General features: G+C 32.7%; 1 protein-coding gene across 1 annotated transcript in view; it reads right to left on the bottom strand.

The window, feature by feature from the left end:
* Nucleotides 1–20,670, bottom strand: part of LOC139424914 (uncharacterized) — a 336,554-nt gene that overhangs the window by 73,130 nt on the left and 242,754 nt on the right. The window contains exons 6-8 of the mRNA XM_071177022.1: nucleotides 17,629–17,749; nucleotides 8,967–9,086; nucleotides 5,403–5,566 (exon numbers count right to left, since the gene is read on the bottom strand). Coding sequence (XP_071033123.1) covers nucleotides 5,403–5,566; nucleotides 8,967–9,086; nucleotides 17,629–17,749 — 405 coding nt within the window. The remainder of the gene's footprint in view (nucleotides 1–5,402; nucleotides 5,567–8,966; nucleotides 9,087–17,628; nucleotides 17,750–20,670) is intronic.

Below are 20,670 nucleotides of genomic sequence, written 5' to 3' on the forward strand. Positions count from 1 at the left end.
CTCAAATCTTTACTGGAATGATGTGCTAAATGAAAATGCAATTAAGTATAGCTTTCTTGATACTAAAAGCCCATTTATGACCAAATGGAATTTACGGTCAATAGAAATTCCGACGACTTTTCAATTTACTTCTTCTTCTTCGTCAGCACTACAGCCTAGTGCAGGCCAAGGCTTTTTCAATTATCTGCCTCCAGACACTTTGAGCTAGGTTTTTCCACCTGTTTATTCCCAACGATTTTAAGTCCTTCTCAACACTGTCCAACCATGTTGTAGCTGGTCTCCCTCTTCTTCTAGTTTCTTCAATTTTCGAAAAAGTAAGTTTTTTTAACTAGGTCAAAATCTTCACGCCGAAAAACGTGCCCAGCCTTCTGATCCTGTAGGCCTTAATAACCCTCAAAACATTAGGCGATCTATATTTAATGTATAGCTCATGGTTGTATAAACTTTCTCCAAATATTATTTTCCTTAACTGTTCCAAAAATTGACCGAAGGATCTTTCTTTCAAAAATGAGAAATCTATTTTCCTCTGTTTTATTAATTGCCCATGCCTCGCTATTTCTACTATTTTTCGTTTGGCTAGAGTGCTCAAATTGCCAATGCAAGTTAAAATTGTTTCCTAAATGATTTCAAGCAAATTTTGTTGTCCTGAACAAAGACAACTAACAGAAAAAAAGGGATAAAAAAGATTAAAATAAAAAGAACTCGTAAACGGGGAAACTAGATTGATTCGTCTTATGTTTTTTATCTTTCGTCTGACAAAAATAAAACTATTCTCTTTTTAGTCTGCTCAAAAAACTCAGTTTATTTTATTAATTTCTTAGTTCAGTTCATTAGCTCAGTTCATTTAGTCAGCTCAGCTCATTTAGTTCATTTTATTATGTTATTTATTTTAGTTTTAGTGGTGTGCCGAGTGGCAGGGCGAAGGGGCAACGGCTGTAGTCTCAATGGCTGATCAATTATGCTTCTTTAGTGAAGGAATTAAACTTTTAATCTAGTACTCTTTTTTTGTACAGTATGAAAGGTAAACATTTGGTTTAAGCAAATAGTTTAAAAGAAATAAAATATGATTTTCGAACCAATTTAATATTAAATTTCTCGATCATTAAAATTTAAAATATTTTTTTCAAGAAAAAAAAATTAAATGCTGTTAGAAATAATAAATTCTTCATCCTAGAAAAATTTCTGCATTTATCCACATAAGATTTAGATTTTTAGAAACATTGTCCTGAATATCTGTCATTATTGCAATGTTTTTCTTAGGTCTTTTTATGACAATTTTCCTCTGTGAGGGCAAGAATTGTTGCGTTAAAAAGTATATAAAATTTCTTAAAACTTAGTACTTCCACTTCAAGAAGAAGATCACGATACCCACATATGAGACCTATGGCGTCAGTGCCAACTGATCGTTTATAAGCAAAATGGCGAGTTAAACTTGAGCTAAGTTTCTCCACATAAATTAGAATGTTAATTAACGAGAAGTTAAATTAATATAGAGCCCTATCGGACATGTAATTTGTTGAAATATAATCCTTTTTCGTCTGCGTTTTTTACTTAACTTAGATTTAACTTACTTTGATCCCTGCGATAGCTGGTCGATTTGAATTCCGCATCCGGCTCGCACCGACCACAGTGCTGATGTAAAATATCCTCAGTGGTAGACAGATCATGGGTTAGAGTCCCCTTGACATCAGGCTCACGGTGGAAGGTTTTTCGTGGTTTTCCTCTCCATGTAACGCGAATGTGGGTTAGTTCCATGTAAGAGTCCTCCACGAACGCAAATTTCTCCCAATATTTGATCCAGGAGTTCCCTTGTCTTCCTCAAAATTACAAGGCTACCGAGTTGAACACTGGTAGCCGTAAATCCTAGATTGGATCGGCTGCTCAATGGCGGTAATAAAAAGTAAAAAGAAAGTATAAAATACGGGACATTAAATTAGGTAAAGCTAAAATGAGTGATCTATCTGAAAAGAACTGCGTGATTAGTTTCGGGGTTTGGTGAGCGACAGTGGCATAAAAAAGTAAAAAGTAGTAGAAATTCCTAAAAGAAAAATTTTTTTAAGCGTTTTTAAAAAAAATATATTAATTTGGTACTTTTGATGCTCTTAAAGTAGCTCAAACATTTTACTATTGTGATTAGAGATCACTTAGACTTTATGGGGGCTTGGCCAAAAAGTTTTGAGCCCTCTCTATCTATGAAAATGGATAGAGGCCCATTAGATTTTCACTCACAAGGGAAACTGGGGAAGTGTGACTCGCCAATTTTNAATTGGCGAGTCACACTTCCCTAGTTTCCCTTGTCAGATTATTAGAATAGTTTTTTTTTTTGGAATTTCTAATAACGAGTAACATTTTTGTACAATTGTTATTTTTTGTGAAAACTTTATTTTTTCACTTCTGACTATTGTTAAATTTTTATCAAAGATGAATCCTGTGGGGATTTAAAGAAGACGATTGAACTTTTTTGAAACAATTTTTGTCTGAATATAATTGCAGCGTGGCCCTTTTGATATGGTCCTAACGATATAAATTGAGCTCTGCAGATGCGGCAGTCATTATGGCGTTGCGAATGAAGATAACTGAAACAGTATTAAAATACACTTTTCATTTTTTTCCTTATAATGTTTCAGTTATTACATTGAAAAATTTTACAAAGTAATCTTACATCTTAAGTTAACATCACAGTCTCGGTGTCAGAAACTCTCCATCACGGAGCTGCAGATTATAGTTCGTTCACCAGGAGTTGGCACTTGGCTCCGCCTTCAACACGTGGTATAAGACGATACTATTTCGCTATTTTCGGGAGAAGGATGTGAACAATCTTTAACAAGGCTGCTATTTGGAGATCGTATGACAAAAATAGTTATTTCGCAATCTTTATGTGCATGTTTTTTGCGTGTGCAGTTTATTTCATAAATTTGATGATATTTCTCTCTTTTGATTGAATAGTTTGCCCATTTTAAATATAGTTTGCTGGGAAAACATTTTTAAATATAAAATATATTTAATTAGCACTGTTTTCTTTTGGTGAACATTAATGGTTGTCTCAATTTCAAGCACGGAGATGTTTCTCTTCTTACACTCCCCAGCTGAAATGAACTCTGAAATGTAGGTGGAGCCAAATGCCAACTGCTGGTGAACGAACTATACCACAGAATTTGCAGATTATTTTCCACCTCAGAATTATTATTATAATTTTTTTTTTTACTAAAAAAAACTATAAACGCAAAAAAAAAAAATTAACAGAAAAAATGAAAATTAGAGATAAAACGAAAAGGAATCCTTTATGAAAAACAGGGAATAGTTTATCTTTTTTTAAAAGTTTCATACTAAAAAAAAGAAGACAGTTACTACAGTTACTGGTTATTCCTTTATTTGTCTGCGAAGTACCCGTGTTGATATAGTAATGAATTTCATTTCAAAACTTTCACATCAGGCAAATTAGGGAACAATAATTACAATTCTGTTAATTTCTTTAATTAAAGTGAAAAACTGTATTTTAATATTATCATCAGCAAATTAAACTTTTATTTCTGGTTTCTTTATCTGGCTTTAAAAAAACATCTGTTTGTCAATAGGAAATTCAAACAACAAAGTCTTTGTGTATAATAATTGCAACAATTATCATCTCTGATCTTTGTTGATGTCGCGGATAGATTGGAATTTTTAAAGATTGATCTACAGATTGACTCAATAAATTTTACTACCTCAGTGATTATCATTCAAGAAGCTTCCTTCAAAAGGTTTCTTTAAAAATCGGCCGTAACCAGTTTTCTTATATTCAACTGAATTAGGCAGCAAAGCGATGCCTTGATTTTTTCTCTGAAATTAACTTCTTACTTTAAATATATAGAGCAACAACCGCCCTAGGGACACTAAAAAATGGCGATAAAAGTTTTACCGTTGTCTATATTTAATGTTTCATAACTACCACTACAATTATTAAACATCAATTCACTACTATATAAGACATGCTGACTCAAATCTATCTTGGGGCACCTTTTGATAGAAGAACGTTATCACTATCGAAATTACTCTCCCTACATTTAAGTTAGCCATTTGTTCGGCCTCCTAAACTCGAGCAGCTTTCTCATATAGGGCAGGGTGCGTAGCGGTTTTAAAAAGTGCTTATTTTAAATTTTGTTTCTTAAAAACCCTTAAAGGTGCTTTTTTCATTGGGTGTTTTTAAAAACTGCTTAATTTTCCCTTCTCCAAAATCAGATTTTTGCTTTACCGTGTTGATTTTCGCTACGAATTATGCAGAAAGACACTGTCCACATTCAACGTTTTCACAATTAATTCAACCCCAATCTATTTCGCCAGTCCGTAGCGTATGAAAACGCGATTCGATTTACGATTCAAAAATTTTGACAATTGTCAAAAACAATGCCAAAAGTTTTTTTTTTTTTTTTAACATGATGGTTAAAACCAGATAAAACCGTCAATTGTCGAAAACTTTCCAACCCTGCTAATTGGGTATAATATAGCCTACGTCACAGGTTGTGTTGTTCCTACTAAATTTAACCCATGAACGGCATTTTCTGCGAGCCTAACTTCAAGCCACAAATAAACAAACGAAGTGTTCGATCGTTTAAATAGCTGCTCGCCAGATTTTATTGCATTATAAAGAAAAGTTATTGATATACGATTTTTGATTAATAATTGATTTATGTGGATAGTGGCATAGAATTTAGCATTGCGTCATGGTAAATGTTATTCCTACTAAGTGGAAGTAGTTGTGTTTTTTTTATATTANGGGGTTTTCCATTTAGGTAGATGTTCATAATTGCTTTTAAAGCTTCTTGTTTAAGACCAGTACGCATTGTGTTTTTTTGTAAGTTTATTGCTGCAAAGCCCCTTTCAACCGCTGCAGTACTCCCAGACAGAGAAAACATCAATATATGCGCAGTATGTTGCTGTATTGTGGGTCATTTTGCTGCCTTGTAACTTACAAGACTCTTGTAAGATAATAAAAATTGAAAATGTATCACGAACATTAACGGGAAAATGGCCGTCCGCGCGGACGTCGGATTCGAGAAATTCGTTGTCCGCGGAGAATTTTTGACCGTCGAGGACGGGTGGATGGGCTGTTTTTCGAGCCCTGTAAAATCGTCGATTGTCAAACTTTCCAATCCTACCTAATTATGATATTTTTTTAAAGTGCTTAAAAATATTATTTGAGTGCTTGAAAAGTGCTCAAAATGTGCTTATTTATCTTTGAATGATTTGGCTACGCATCTTGTAGGGACTAATATAGGGATAATATAGGGACTAAAATTATTTGAGAGAAAAAGTGAAGTTTCATGGGAAACCTGCAAAGACATCCTGCTGAAAATTTAAGCAGATGTTCGAGTATGCGGCTTACCACATCTTTGCGAAATTTTGTAGAAGACCTTAATCCTTACTTTTTCCTTGTTTGGAGATCTCTTTTTCTAACTTGGCTGGAACACTGGGCGATACTGGTATGGGTTTACCACCAGAACTAGGCACACCGTCATTAGGAGAACCGATGTCCAAACTCGAAGATTCCAACAAGCTGTCTATACTGCTGGATTTACGAATAGATAACCTGTAAGCACAAAAGTGTTAGAGAACTCCAACAGTAGAACCTACTTATAACGACACTTCGGTTTTAACGAGCAAAATGGAATCTTTTGTTAGGTACAAAATGTATTAGTTATGCACTTTTTTTAGAGAGTAATTTTTTTTCTTCGGTTTTAACAGGAAAAATAATTCTGGACACATGGAACAGTGTCGTAGATAATAGAAAGATATTTTTTAAAAAAAATTTCCAATAGTATACATAAGCAATTGTTTAAAATTATTATGGGATTATAATTATCGTGAAATATGTTTAAGTTTTATTTAACCCTTTCGATGGCCGTGGTAAGTATACTGACCACCACTTTTTGTAGCCCACAGTGAACTTTTTTTTTACCTCTTTTAATTTAGGTTTCCATTTGTTACTAACTTCAGCTTTCTTGAAGTGCGTTTGAATAAAATTGGTAGTTCAAAAAAACATATAAAAGTATAAGTTTGTATCATTCATAAAATTTATTTTATGAATAACGAAAAATAAAAGTCAATAAGTTCCTAATAGGCAGTGGTAAATATACTTACCACCAAAAAAAAATGGCATTAAAATTTAGATTCTTTTTTTATGAACTAAATGAGTTTTTTTTTTTACTATTCTTATACTATTCTCATATCAATTTCAATTCCAAAAATACTTAAATTTACCTTTAGTAGAAATAAATGGCCCATTAAAGGATTAAAAAGAATTTAATCATTTTTCAAAGATATTGAGAATAGATATAATAAGGAGGGACTGCCAGTTAAACTGGACATCTGATAAGCCCATAGTCTTGCTTCCAGAAGATAAGGAAACGCTATTTGGGGAGTTTTGAATAACATCAGGAAAGCTCCGCGATCGTTGCAGAGGCATTTCCTGCCTTAGAGCTCTGTATCACTTAAAGAAAAAAAAAATCAAAATACTAAGATTCCTTAAATGGACGGGGAGGGGGGGGCAATGTAGTATTTAACAAACATAATATTAAATGATGCCAATCACATAATTTTTTTATGCCTAATTGTTTTTAATACTAACCTTTGAATTCGAATTTAGCGAGCATTTTCATGTATGTTGATATAGTTCGTTCACCAGGAGTTGGCACTTGGCTCCACCTCCTCGTACGAAGAGTTCATTTCAAGTGGGAGTAGGGAGAGAAACGTCTCCGCGCTTGAAATTGCGACAAACGTTAATGCGTGCCAAACGCAAACAGTTAATTCTTTTTCAGTCACTAACTTCGCTTTATCATCTGCTACTATATCTTTCGTTACTCTAGCTAATTAAGAATATTGCAGAAAAATGTCTCAAAAAGGAGAAACTATTCACTCAAAATAGAGAAATGTCGTCAAATTTATAAAATATCTAATGTTAAGAAAATGCACATGAAGATTGCGAAATGTATAGTCTTGTCATTATATCGCCAAATAGCAACCTTGATTAGAATTGTTCACATCCTTCTCCCAAAAATAGCGAAATAGTCTCGTCGCATACCACGTGATGAACGCGGAGCCAAGTGCCAACTCCTGATGAACGAACTATACCTTTCTGTTGTGAATGGTACTGCGGTATAAAACATTTTTTGCCTTCGAGATTTACGTTACTTCTTATTTTGGAAACTCTTAAGTGACATTTCTCTCAATAACATAGAAAGATTATGGTTCAAAATCGTTTTCTCATTTTTTATCCATGAATTCTTATAAAAATTCTATGATATTTTCCAGAATTGAAAGATTTAAAAAAAGAAAGAAAAAAAAAGACTGGAAATCTTTGACTGTAATAAAGGTATTAACCCCTCATTATTCTTTATTTCATTTCTACTTTGATTACTAAGATAGGAACCTATAACGAAACTTTTCCTGGTTTCACTTCTATTTTAAACTTTAGAGAAAATCGAGCTCAGGTAAACTATGATGTTTCAAGTGCTGAAAATTTTTTTGTTTAATATGCAAATGCGGGATTTATTTGTATTTGAAACCCTCTAAATTGCACTTTAAAAAGAGAACGCGGTATGTAGAGAGGCCAACGAATAAATATTTTTGAGCCTTTTAATTCCTGGTCTAGTAAATTTCTATTTATAGTTTGCATTTCGTGCAGTAAAATTTTCAAATAATTGTAATAATGTTTTAAGTTTTTAAGAGGCAACAAGTAATTTTTTTAAAAAAAAAATTAGAAAATAATGCTTTTTCTCTTAATTTTTGTAATATTGATTTCAAAATTAAGAAAATGATTGAGAATTATTAGTTTTTTCTTTTAATAAAGCAAGATCCAAGTCTTGAACGAGTTGCCCCTGTCAAGCATTTCTATTAATGATGTCACTATTTTCTGGCTCTTCTGTTCTTTTTTTTTCTTCTTCTGCGCAAATTAGGGGGCGTTGTTTTTATGTTTATTTCAATTTAGTTGGGTCTCGCAGTCAGTAGTGTAATTTGCTGATTGGATTTTTGTTTCAAGTAAGCTATTCTTATGCATTTGTCTTATTTTTATTCTTCCGTATTTGCTTTATGTATTTATATTTTGTAATGTATTCTCTTCCTGAACTTTGGCTAAACCTTTGGGGTACAGAGAGAGCAATTTTAGACTATTGTCGTGCTCTCGCGATGGAAAAGGTTTTGCTTTCATGACTTCAGGAGCTGGTACCCCCTGAAGACGTCAGCTTCGGTTGTCATATTTATCCATTTTTTTCATATTACATTGTTTCCTTTGCTTCTATTTATAGGGTATTTACTCGCTTCTAAATAACTCAAAATAAGTTATGCCACTTTGTTAAGTTATGTTGACTAATTCAAAAGTGATATGCCACTTTGTTAAGTTATGTTGAATAATTCAAAAGTGATATGCTACTTTGTTAAGTTATGTTTAATAATTCAAAAGTGATATGCCACTTTGTTAAGTTATGTAGAACAATTCAAAAGTGATATGCCACTTTGTTAAGTTATGTTGAATAATTCAAAAGTGATATGCCACTTTGTTAAGTTATGTTGAGCCATGGCAAAATTAGCCGAAAATCTGCTCATTTTTATATTTTGTAAAAACATCTCTGGCGTCCTCTTAATATGAATTTGCTGTCTAATCTATTTCTGTTATTAAAAGGGAAGGTATAGTTTGTCTACAGAAAGAACTCCCCTCACCATGAAGCCCAAGGTCACCTGCTGCTATGCTATAGAAACAAGAAATAGCTTATTTCAAAAATGGGGAGCTTCTTTCTCCTCTGATTCCTTTTCTCTAGCCGACTCGAGCCAAAGCCTGTCTTTGGCACAATAACCCTATTTGAAATAGTTAAACCTCGTAACCATAGTCACTGCCATTACGCCAGACGAATGGCTAGGGGAGTTCTTTACTTAGACAAACTATATCGATGTTCTTGAGAAAGAAAATAAAAGCTTAAATAGATATGAAGTCCTACGAGTCAGGTGCTAAAGAGGAATCGGATCCATGCCTGTCACCTCCATTGGCGGATTTATCTCTGGTTGTCAAAAACCGCGCCAACTTCACCAGACCAGCCCGACTGCCTCCATGCTCAGACCTAGAATAGTAAATGGATTCCTTTCAACAAAATCAGATTTAAACACTTTTTTTTCATGATTTAGAACAAGTTGGCTAAAAAAGATGAAATAGAGAGATTTTGCATAGCAACACGAATACTCAGGATGCGCATCTGAAGCTGAAATAGCGTTTGAAAATGTTGAATGATGTTTTTAAATGCGTTGTAGGAAACGCTTTGCAAAATCTACATAATTTTGTGTTTCTCACAGAATTAAAAACTTATGGTCTGCCGTTGGATGTAGAACGAAATTGCCTGATAAAATTATTTAATAAGTTTTAGTCGAAACGTAGTTTCTATTATTTTCTTCATTTTAATTTTGTGTATGTTAGTTTTCTTAGGTCCGAAAGTAGGATTTTTTCCCACCTATTTGTAATTTCTACCTACCTGTTAGGACCTATTTGTAATTTCTTCCGGCACACAGTTTCAGTTAAACGCCTTAACTAGTCTTGAAAGTGGTCAAAAATTTGATAAGCGATAATTTTCCCTCCCCCATCCTTAATTTCAGATTGATTTTGTTTTAGCCTCATGGCGAAATATATCAGCTGTTTTTAATATTTCATGTTTAAAAATTTTTTATTTTTGAAATTTTTATGAAAGCTTTTTCTTTTCACTGAAAAATTTATTAGAACTGCCTAAGATCTAAAGAAGAATAGTCTTTCTTGCTGAAAAAAGTTTGCGAACTTCAAACAATTAAATTAAAACTGCAAAACAAGGAAGTCTCCTTCTGTTTTACAAACATTCAAACAACATTACATTTACAAACATTCAAACTGTTATAAATGAGGATCAAATTATTCAATTTACTATAACAATGTTTAATTGTGTTAAACTTTTATCATTTATACAAAAGTGTGCCTTTTGCATTTTATATTACTTTTCTATACTGTTCATATTAATAATGCAAATTTTTAGTTTGCTTTCATAGCAAATTGCTTAGTTTGCTTACAAGCAAATTAAAATTTTTTGAAAAAAAATTTTTTCGAAGGTAATTTACATTTTGGGGAGAAGTAATTCACATTTGGAACATAAAAAGCTTTAACAAATCTATTTATGTTATTTCGTTGTCTAAATTTTTTTTAGAAATTCATTATTCAAAATGAAACACGTTCTCACAATTAAAATTCTCACTTGGCATTTTAATTTTAGATTAAAGAATGTAATAATTATAATAATATGATTCTCTCTTAAAGAAATATGAAACTTCTCACAGTTGTTGACTTGCGAGACACGTGATAGGGATTTCTCGTTAGATTTTCCCCTTTTATATCCCTAACCCTTCGATTTTGCTCTCCATACAATGATTACTTTCCCCATTCCTGACAGCTTTATTTCCCTTCTCTGTCTTGACATGACAATAGCAAAGGATTTATGCTAAGTAGACAGCTGATCAATAATAGTAAAACCAAGTGTAGAGAAGGATTATTTATCTGAATGAGACAGTGCACACAACCTTTTCATTCATACGGCAGCATTGGCCATTTGAGTTTTAACTTAATGGTGTGTATATAGTGACATTTTATATGGTATATATGTGAAGATGTAGATATTTATATGTGAAGATGTAGATATGAATGTATAATAATTATAGAATCTAAACCTATTAAAGCGTTTGGAATGGCACTATTAACTAGATTAAGTTTTGAACTGATAAATAATCGTTACGTGATGTATAGTTGAGACATGCTTTGTTGTACTGACGAACTTCGTACAGAAAATACAATTTTGATTGTTTGTAACAGTGGTTACCAACTGGCAGCCCGCGAAGTCTTTTTTTGTGGCCCGTGAACTATAATATATTAGTTGTCATTTTTTTGCGGACAATTTTCGAGAAAATCGATGTGGATTTAAAATACTTTTCTTTCTTTAAAAAATAAACCCTACATAATCCCTTCGTTTTTGTGAAAATTAACATACCAACGGTGTAAAAAAAATTTTTTTTCAAGTTTTACATCCAAGAAAATATTTATTCAAATACAAAAATAATCATGTATGTTGCTCTTTTTTATTTCGTTTTTTTTGTATTTTGTGAATATAATTTAGCATATACGAATCAGAAATTTTCTAGAAGAAATTATCCGATTTAACTTTTTGAAACCACTCATTTTGGACAAAATTATTCACATTTGTAAATTTTGTAGGCAGAATCTTTTAATATGCAATTAAATATTTTTTAAAAATCTACTTCTTATTTTAATTTGCAATTCACTACTTTTGTTTTGTACATCTTGATAAAAATCTGACAGTAATATTTAATGTTCCTTTAAACACAAAAGAGTCCTATATAAAATTTTGATAAAGTAGCGGCCCGCCATCTGACTGGTGTTTTTAATTGCGGCCCCCGGCCTCAAGTAAGTTGGAAACCCCTGAGCTAGAAACTTCTAGAGAAGAGCTTTTGCGGGGTTTAAAAGATGCTGTCGACCTTTAACTATGAATGACTTTTTTTTAAATCTCAGATAGGGAATCAGTCAGAAGGGAGAAAATTATAATGAAGATGCAGGAAGTATGTTTTTAAAAATAGATATAGACAGAGATGAAGACGAAAAAACACTAAAGCAATTGAAATTTAAATTACCTTCAATAACGTGGAATAAAACTGATGAAGAAATTGAAGGAGCAAAGAGAGAAAGAAGAATTTAAAGAGAGACAGGTGAATCCAAAAATAGAAATTATATCAAAAACCAAAGAGTACAAAGATGATTATCATAAAAATGATTGACGATGCTGATCATGAAATGAATATGATGAAAATATATATATAGACGCTTTATTAGCTGTTAAAAAAACGTAGATATTACATGGGAAAAGGTTTAGAAACTAAATTGAATATTTAAGCTGATTTGATTGACAACATTTGTAAAGATTCTAAAAGTCAAAAAATTATATAATAAAACTGTCGATTTACTTTTAAGAGAGAAGATTTTAACAAATGAACAAGTAAAAGAACACTTTTCGTAGTATGTATAAATGAGTAACTACAGGGTGTCTATAAAAGAACTCCGGGGTTTTGAGGCAAAATATTTTAATGAAATAAAAAACATACATACATGTTTTATACATGACTGAAAAGCTTACATTTTCAAGTTTTTTTTAACACTTAGTAAAGTTCNTTTTAAGAGAGAAGATTTTAACAAATGAACAAGTAAGAAAATACTTTTCGTAGTATGTATAAATGAGTAACTATATTGAGCGACAGTTAGATTTCTAAATTGAAATCAGCTTATAAAAATGGTAGTTTGCAAATAGATTCACAATTTTGATTTATATTTAACAGATTTTATTTTGTAACTGTCGTTGAACAGTCAACCTGAGTTTAGGTTTACGGCTACTAATGCTGAACTCCGTAGCCATGTAATTTTTAATCCAATTCAGAAGACAAGGGTCCAAGTATTGGGAGACCTGGTCCAAGTATTGGGAGAAAGTTTCTTTCGGGGAGGACTTTTTGATGGAACTAACCCTCATTTGCGTTACATGGAAGAGGAAAACCACGAAAATCTCCCACGGTTAGCCTGATGGCAATGGGACTCTAACCCATGATCCGTCTACCACTGAGGATATTTAACGACAGCACTGTGGCTCGTGCGAGCCGGATGCGGAATTCGTATCGACCAGCCATCGCTGGGATTCGAAGCCGGCTCACCTCATTGGAAGGCGGAAAATTAAAAAAATGACGGCAAGAATCAAAACATTTCTAAACAAATTTTTCAAATTAGTGTGAAAGATTAATTTGCAAAAACAAATAGTTTTCTATGCCGGTAAGCAGAATTCCAAATTATAAATAAATAAATGATTGAATTACACAAAAGGTAGGGTGTATTGTTCCCTGCTCGCTGACACGTATGTTTGATTGCAAATCACTTTTATTTCTTAACTATGTACAGATTTTTAAATTGTATTTGAAAACTCTTCTTTCAGAATAGTTCATAATGTAATGTTAGATCTGTGGTTCTAAGCATGGGGGCAATATAGCTACTCAGCGGGGTGATAATCCTTTGGTGGGTTATCAGGGGGAGATGAATATTAAAAATTTGTAATTATTAATAATAATAAGAGCAGCGAAACGCTCCTCTTCTGGGTTCTGGGATATTTAGTAGAAAGAAAATTTCGCCCAGATGTCCAGCTTCTCCCAAAACAAAGTAGGTTGGTCACTCAACTGAAAGGAGACCTATGCTTAAATTTGACCAACATAAAGCCTGGTATTCAGTCTTTAACTGAAATCCATCAAACACAAGGCAGTCATTGAAGAGGTATAAATGAACAATTGAGTTTTGAAATTTTAAATTTTTTTTCCCTCAGATTTTAGTCAATATTTTCAATTTTTCCTGATTATATTAAAATAATAAATTTAAAAAAATTATTATTGTTTCAACTATTTCGCTTCAAATATCACCTCTTTTTGAATTTTTTTTAAAGGATTAACATTTTATTAACAAAAAAATTTCTAAAACAACTGGATAAAATTGCTTCGTTATTTACATTTAAATCAGAATTAAATCAAAATCAATGAAATTAAAATCAGGTATAATTCAGCATACATTCAAATTTATTAGTGCTCACTTTCAACAATGCATGTTTTTTTTATTTGAAAAGAAAAACGGGGGAGATAAATTTCAGCCAGCTTCTAGAGAGGGGCTGTGGGCAACAAACAGTTGCAAACCATTCTGTTAACAGAGAACAGAGAAATTGCAAAATTGATTTGATTCGCGTGAGCCGCGATGGCTCAGAGGATAGAGCTTTCGCCTTCCAATGAGGTGAACCGGGGTTCGATCCAGGCGATGGCTGGTCGATACGAATTCTGCATCCGGCTTGCACCGACCACAGTGCTGACGTGAAATATCATCAGTGGTAGACGAATCATGGGTTAGAGTCCCCTTGCCGTCAGGCTAACCGTGGGAGGTTCACGTGGTCTTCCTCTCCATGTAACGCAAACGCGGGTGAGTTCCACCAAAAAGTCCTCCACGAAGTCAAATTTCTGCCGATACTTGATCCAGGAGTTCTCTTGTCTTCTGGATTGGGTTCAAAATAACAAGGCTACGGAGTTCAACATTAGTAGTCATAAACCCAAAAAATTAGGTCGGCTGTTCAACCACCGTTATAAAATAAAATAAAATTGATTCCTCAAGTGATTGGTATAAAATTCAGACCTAATTATTTTTCTTAGTTACCACAGCAACTTCGCTCACAAGATTCATTTTAATTTCATTTATGGCCACTAATAAAAACACGATAAAAGTTTTTCACAAAAGAAATCACTTCGTGCGAACGTTTAATTGGCTAATAAGGTTTGACAATTTGGTAATCATTATTTTAATGGCATATGTTAATTGGGCATAGTTTTACAAATAGCGTTTTATTTAAGAAAAAATATTACTTATTCACTGTTTAATATATGAAAACCGAAGGAAAAGTTTAGATACCGTTTTAAATATATTTATCTTTAAATATTGAGTCTTAAGGCTATATAGGATTATTTTATAATATAGGAAGATAACCTTTTGTTCCTTTTATTTAGAACAATGAATTCAAAAAATTAATCGCAGGAAATTCTGAGTAAAACGTAATCGCAGGAAATTCTGAGGAAAGGATAATTATAATGGGTTTCGTATAAAGAAATATTTTTCATAGACAGATAACTTTTATTGACTTCAAACATGTAAATCTGATTCATATGAATCTTTAAACCAAACCAATAAATTATGACAACCCAGTAAATCAGATAACCAATCAAATAAGTAATGACATCCCTATAAATCAGATGACCAACCAAATAAATAATGGCAACCCATTAAATCAGATGACCAATCAAATAAGTAATGACAACCCAAATAATCAGATAATCAAATAAGCAAGGACAACCCAATTAATCAGATAACCAACTAAGTAAGTAATAACATCCCAATGAATCAGATTACCCACTGGATAAGCAAGGGCAACCCAATTAATCAGGTAACCAACCAAATAAGCAAGGACACTCAAATAAATCAGATAACCAACCAAATAAATCAGATAACCAAGTAAGTAATAACAGCCCAATGAATCAGATAAAACACTGGATAAGCAAGGACAACCCAATTAATCAGGTAACCAACCAAATAAGAAAGGACAACCAAATAAATCAGATAACCAACTAAGTAAGTAATAACAACCCAATGAATCAGATAACCCACTGGATAAGCAAGGACAACCCAATTAATCAGGTAACCAACCAAATAAGCAAGGACAACCAGATAAATCAGATAACCAACCAAATAAATCAGATAACCAACCAAATAAATCAGATAACCAACTAAGTAAGTAATAAAAACCCAATGAATCAGATAACCACTGGATAAGTAAGAACAACCCAATTAATCAGGTAACCAACCAAATAAGCAAGGACAACCAAATAAATCAGATAACAAACCAAGTAAATCAGATAACCAACTAAATAAGTAATGACAACCCAATAAATCAGATAACCTGTCAAATAAATACGAATACGTCGGTTTGATGCTGTTACGTTTTTATGATGAAGAATAATAATAAATAATCGAGAATAAACTAATGATTTAAAACTGAATGAAACTAAAAAAAAAGAGAAAGAATTTTAATCAAGTACAAAATGAAAATAACAGTAGTTTTCTGTCTATTAATTCATCATTTCAATCCATTAGTATAACTAAAAACTTTATTTTATCGTTGATTAAAACATGTAAAAAGAAAATGTTTTCCATGCTGTTTTTTTTTACCTCCAGATAAAAACAAGACAATTGAATGCGCATGTAAGTAATATTGTAAGGTCATTTAAAAAAAACTACGCAAACTATTTAAGAAAAAAAAGGTATTAATTCTGTATTTGGTTAAACATATGAATAAGAGAGGGATTGGTGATCTTTTTATTAGTCGTGACGTCAACGGACTCAGATAATGACGTTACAATAGGAATTCATTTCAAAGATACATGAATTTAGAAGATTTATTTTAATAAGCCCCCCTCCCCTGCTCACTTGACCCCGCAGCTCTCTTCCCTCACTCTTTTTTGTCTTGTTTCTTTGACCAGCTGTCATTAAAATAATATTTTTTTTATTCTTTATTATCAATATTATTATACTTATTTATTATACTTTATTATTTTTATACTACATTAGAAGAAGTTTCGAGCCCTTATTCATTTCAAATATACAGATAATCATTAAGAGCGGAAGGGGTTCGTGAAAACGCATGTCTTTACAATATGTTCAGAACTAATTAGAAATCTAAGCATAAAATGTATACAGGACCAAGTAAATCCTATATTCTCCAGCTTATGCTGTTTTCTAAATGGAATTTCGCTCCTCAAGAAAAAAAAATAATTCAATTTTGACAAAAAAAAACAACAAAGAAAAACTTAAATATTAATGTTTACATCAACAACATTTTGAAATGAGGTGAACTGGGTTCGAATTTCAGAGATGGTCGGTCGATACGAATTGCGCACGTGACTCGGACAGACCAAAGTGCTGATTGAAAATATCTTCAGTGGTAGACGGACTATGCGTTAGAGTCCCTTAGCCGTCATGCTTATAGTGGAATGTTTTCGTGGTTTTCCTCTCCGTGTAACGCAAATGCGGGTTAGTTGCATCAAAAAGTCCTCCACGAAGGCAAAATTCTCAGGGTACTTGACCCAGGAGTTCCCTTGTCTTTACTGGATCGGGTTCAAAATCACTAGGCAACCGAGTTGAACATTAGTCGTAAACACAAGATTGGGTCGACTGTTAAACGACGGTAATAAAATCTGTTAAATGTAAATCAAAATAGCGTACCTATTTGCAAATTCACATTTTTATAAGCCGATTTCAATTTAGAAATCTAGCTGTCACTATATATATTTATTCATTTATATACCAATATACGTACCCATATACGTACCCGTATAATACAGACGAATGTCCCTCGCGGACATTTTTTACTATTAACCAGCGATCGGAAGTAACATACTACTAGTAGTGAAACTACTGTAGTCGCTACTGTGTTGGTAGTTTGTAGTGTAATGCACTACTTTTTTTTAAAAAAAAAGTAGTGTAGTGAGTTGTGCGATACAAAGAACAGTAGTTTGTAGTGATTCCTGGTAATAGCCTGCTTGGTAGGGCACTGGGCTCATGTCCAAGAGGTCAAGGATTCGATCCCCGACTGCCGCAGACTCCCCGTGTAGTAAATGGTGACTGATGCACGTTAAATCTGTCGAATCACAAAGTCCTCCTAGTTCCCATAACAAATCATACCTTAGAGGGTACTGATCCAGGAGTTTCCCTGTCTTCTGGGTTGGTTCAGAATTACAAGGCTACGGAGTTGAAAATTAGCAGTCGTAAGCCCAAAACAATGGGTCGGATGTTCAACAACGGTTAGGAAATAAAATAAAAACATTTTCTAGTTATTGTTTCAACATTTTTGTGCAAACTGTCATAGCCTTTGAGAAGTCTGTTAATGATTTTCAGGACAACATGATGTGATAGAACGATTATCATATAGAAAATTATAATTGGAACAGTGTTACAATGATTATTACCTGTTGTCTTTGCTACTGGAAGCCTGCGAAGTTACAGATCCTGTCGAACTAAAGCTATTTCTTGGAGAATTACCGGGGGATTTCGAAGAATTGCCGTCATCATCCACCAATAACTGCCATTCTAAATGAAAAAAGATGACAAAAGATTCTAAATGACAAAATATTCGATTCAAATAAAAATTAATTTAACTTCATAATGTAAATTCACCAACATAATGAAATGAGATTTTTATTTTATTATAGATTTAAAAAAAGATGGAAAACAAAAAGACTTTATTATTTTTTCCTACAAACAACCAGCTTTGTAAATTAATGTGACATTAATTGCGATTGAATTTAGTGACTAATCATGAAATTAAATTTTAATCCTTAATTGAAATTCTAATTTATTTTCTCTTTTATGGTGATAATGCGTCTAACAAGTAAAAAAAATAGTTTTAAATTAAATATCTTTACAATTTCAGTTATGTTTAAAGACAAGATTAGTATTTGGAATACAGTAAAACTGAAAGTAATGCTTTCAGTATAATTGTTTGATTTCAACTGGACTATAATCGCTTGTTAACTGGAGAGGAAAACTTCGAGAGCCTCCCACGGTTAGCCAGACGACAAGTGGATTCTGACCCATGATCCTTCTACCGATGTGGATATTTTTCATCAGCACTGTGATCGGTGCTAGCCAGGTGCACACCCGGCTTCGAATCCCTGCGATGGTTGGTTGATGCGAATTCCGCACCCGGCTCGCACCGATCACAGTGACGTAAAATATCCACATTGGTAGACGAATCATGGGTCAAAATCCCCTTGCCGTCGGGCTAACTGGAAAGAGTTTCGTTATTTTTTTTAACATGGATTCCATTTTAGGAGCTTAACTCGAGATTTCAAGGTGGCGTAATTGATATATAGGGTTTCAAACTCAATCGCTGACAATAAAATGTTATTTCAAAATCTAGACAATCTGAAATAAGCGGATGGGTGTCCACTTTGATCAACCTGCGTAGGGACCGGGGGTGTGTGATATACGTTAAACTGTTCTACCGTAAAGTGCACGACTTCGCGCTCAGATCATCGGGCCACCATAGAAGGGGAGCCATCCCCTCTGCAGCGGATCAAAATTTCGACGGCATGTCTTCGGATCCTCCTCCTCAGGGATGTTTCCCAGACCGTTGCCAATATCCCATTGTGCAGCTCCAGTGCGACGTAAATAAAGTACCTACCTTTCCATCTTGCTTAGTCTTTGCAGTTTCTGCCACAATTCGTTAGGTTCTGTATATTGAGATCTTGAGGTTAGCCGCTTAATTCTCCACTCATGTGTAAATTTTTAATAAGGGCGGGATCTACATTGTGGTCTGATTCCATGAGTAGTGAATAAACTCCTTAAATAATCTTAGACCCTAGAACTATCTACTTGCTTTAAATCGAAGAATCCAGAGTAACTGTCAACAATTTAATAGAATTTTATACCGTCAAATTTAAATAAATCCGTGGCTACTCGTTGTCAAGGAAACACAGAGGAAGTGGATCAATTAGTGATGGCCGTGTTCTCTGAGTCGACAAGCACGTGGGCATAATTTTTCTACATGAGGGGAGGGGGGGGTGTTTGGAAATTCAAAAGTGTCAACTGGACGGAATGTTAAGACTCATATCTGATATTTATGCTTCATAGATATTTTAAATAGATATTAGTCACATTTAAATAATTAAAAAAAATATATTACTGTATTATTAAGACTAAATTTAATTTTGATTCTATATCAGAAAAATCTGTTAAAATTCGAAAAAAAAAATATTATTAATGGGATATTTTGCACCCTATCTTTGTACAACAGAGTGGAGAAATTGTATAGAAATCTTAACATTATGTTCAAAATTAAATTTCTTCGAGAAAAAGATTTAAATTCAGGCGGGAGATCAGTTCGAGAGGGACTGACTGTATCCACAACAAAGGAAAAAAAATTTCAAACCGAAAAAAAAAGAAAAATCAGTGAAAGAAAGGCAATATGTGATCAAAACTAACTATAGAAGATAAGTTTTATATGAACATATTTTGAAACACACTGTAAGAAATGCTTTCAAATAAAGAATTTTGACATTTAAACTACCAATATGTCATACTCTTTTCCCCTGTAACGTGAAAAACAAATCTATATTTTATTAGATACAATGAATCTTATGGATAAAATGTCTTTCTCTCTGTTATTATTTTTGTGGGCTCAAAAAGTATACTGATTTCCGGCCATTATTAAGTCGTAAAATTTTCAAACAATGCGCGTAGCTACAGATATAAAACTTTACCTAGTGATAACAATTTCCTTTTTTTTATTTCTAAACTAGTCGCCCCCCTTCATTGTTTCTCATTCATCATTGTTTTTTCCTTGTTAATTGTAGCATGTTAATTGGAACAAATGTTATGTTAATTATAACACGTTATGTTAATTGTAACAAATTAAACGGTTACCTAAATTTTAGAAATAATCACCTGTACTTGAAAAATAGTTAACCTAAGGAATACTAATTGTGTGAGTCAACAAGTGGAAATAAAGGAGAAGTAATTTTACACGTTAATCATAGTTCAAATAAGAAATGGTTTTTATCGATCTTTATCAAATTATTTTTTATAACAAAATCTTAGTATAAATGTGAATATTTATAGGAATATCTACATAAAACTACATTTAATGCAGTTTTATGCATGAACTTTTTGTCAATATGTTAATTATAACAAATTAAATGGTTACCTAAATTTTAGAAATAATCACCTGTACTTGAAAAATAATTAACCTAAGGAATACAAGTTTTGTGTCTCAACAAGAAGAAATAAAGGAGAAAAAATTTTGCACGTTATCGATAGTTCGAATAAGAAACGGTTTTTATCGATCTTTATCAAATTATTTTTTATAACAAAATCTTAGTATAAATATAATAAGCTACAAATATACTAAGATATTGCTACAAATATGTGAATATTTGTATCAATATCTACATAAAACTACATTTAATGCAGTTTTATGTATGAACTTTTTGTCAATATGTTAATTATAA

Source organism: Parasteatoda tepidariorum, chromosome 2 (assembly GCF_043381705.1).
Source record: "Parasteatoda tepidariorum isolate YZ-2023 chromosome 2, CAS_Ptep_4.0, whole genome shotgun sequence".
Lineage (NCBI taxonomy): Eukaryota > Metazoa > Arthropoda > Arachnida > Araneae > Theridiidae > Parasteatoda > Parasteatoda tepidariorum.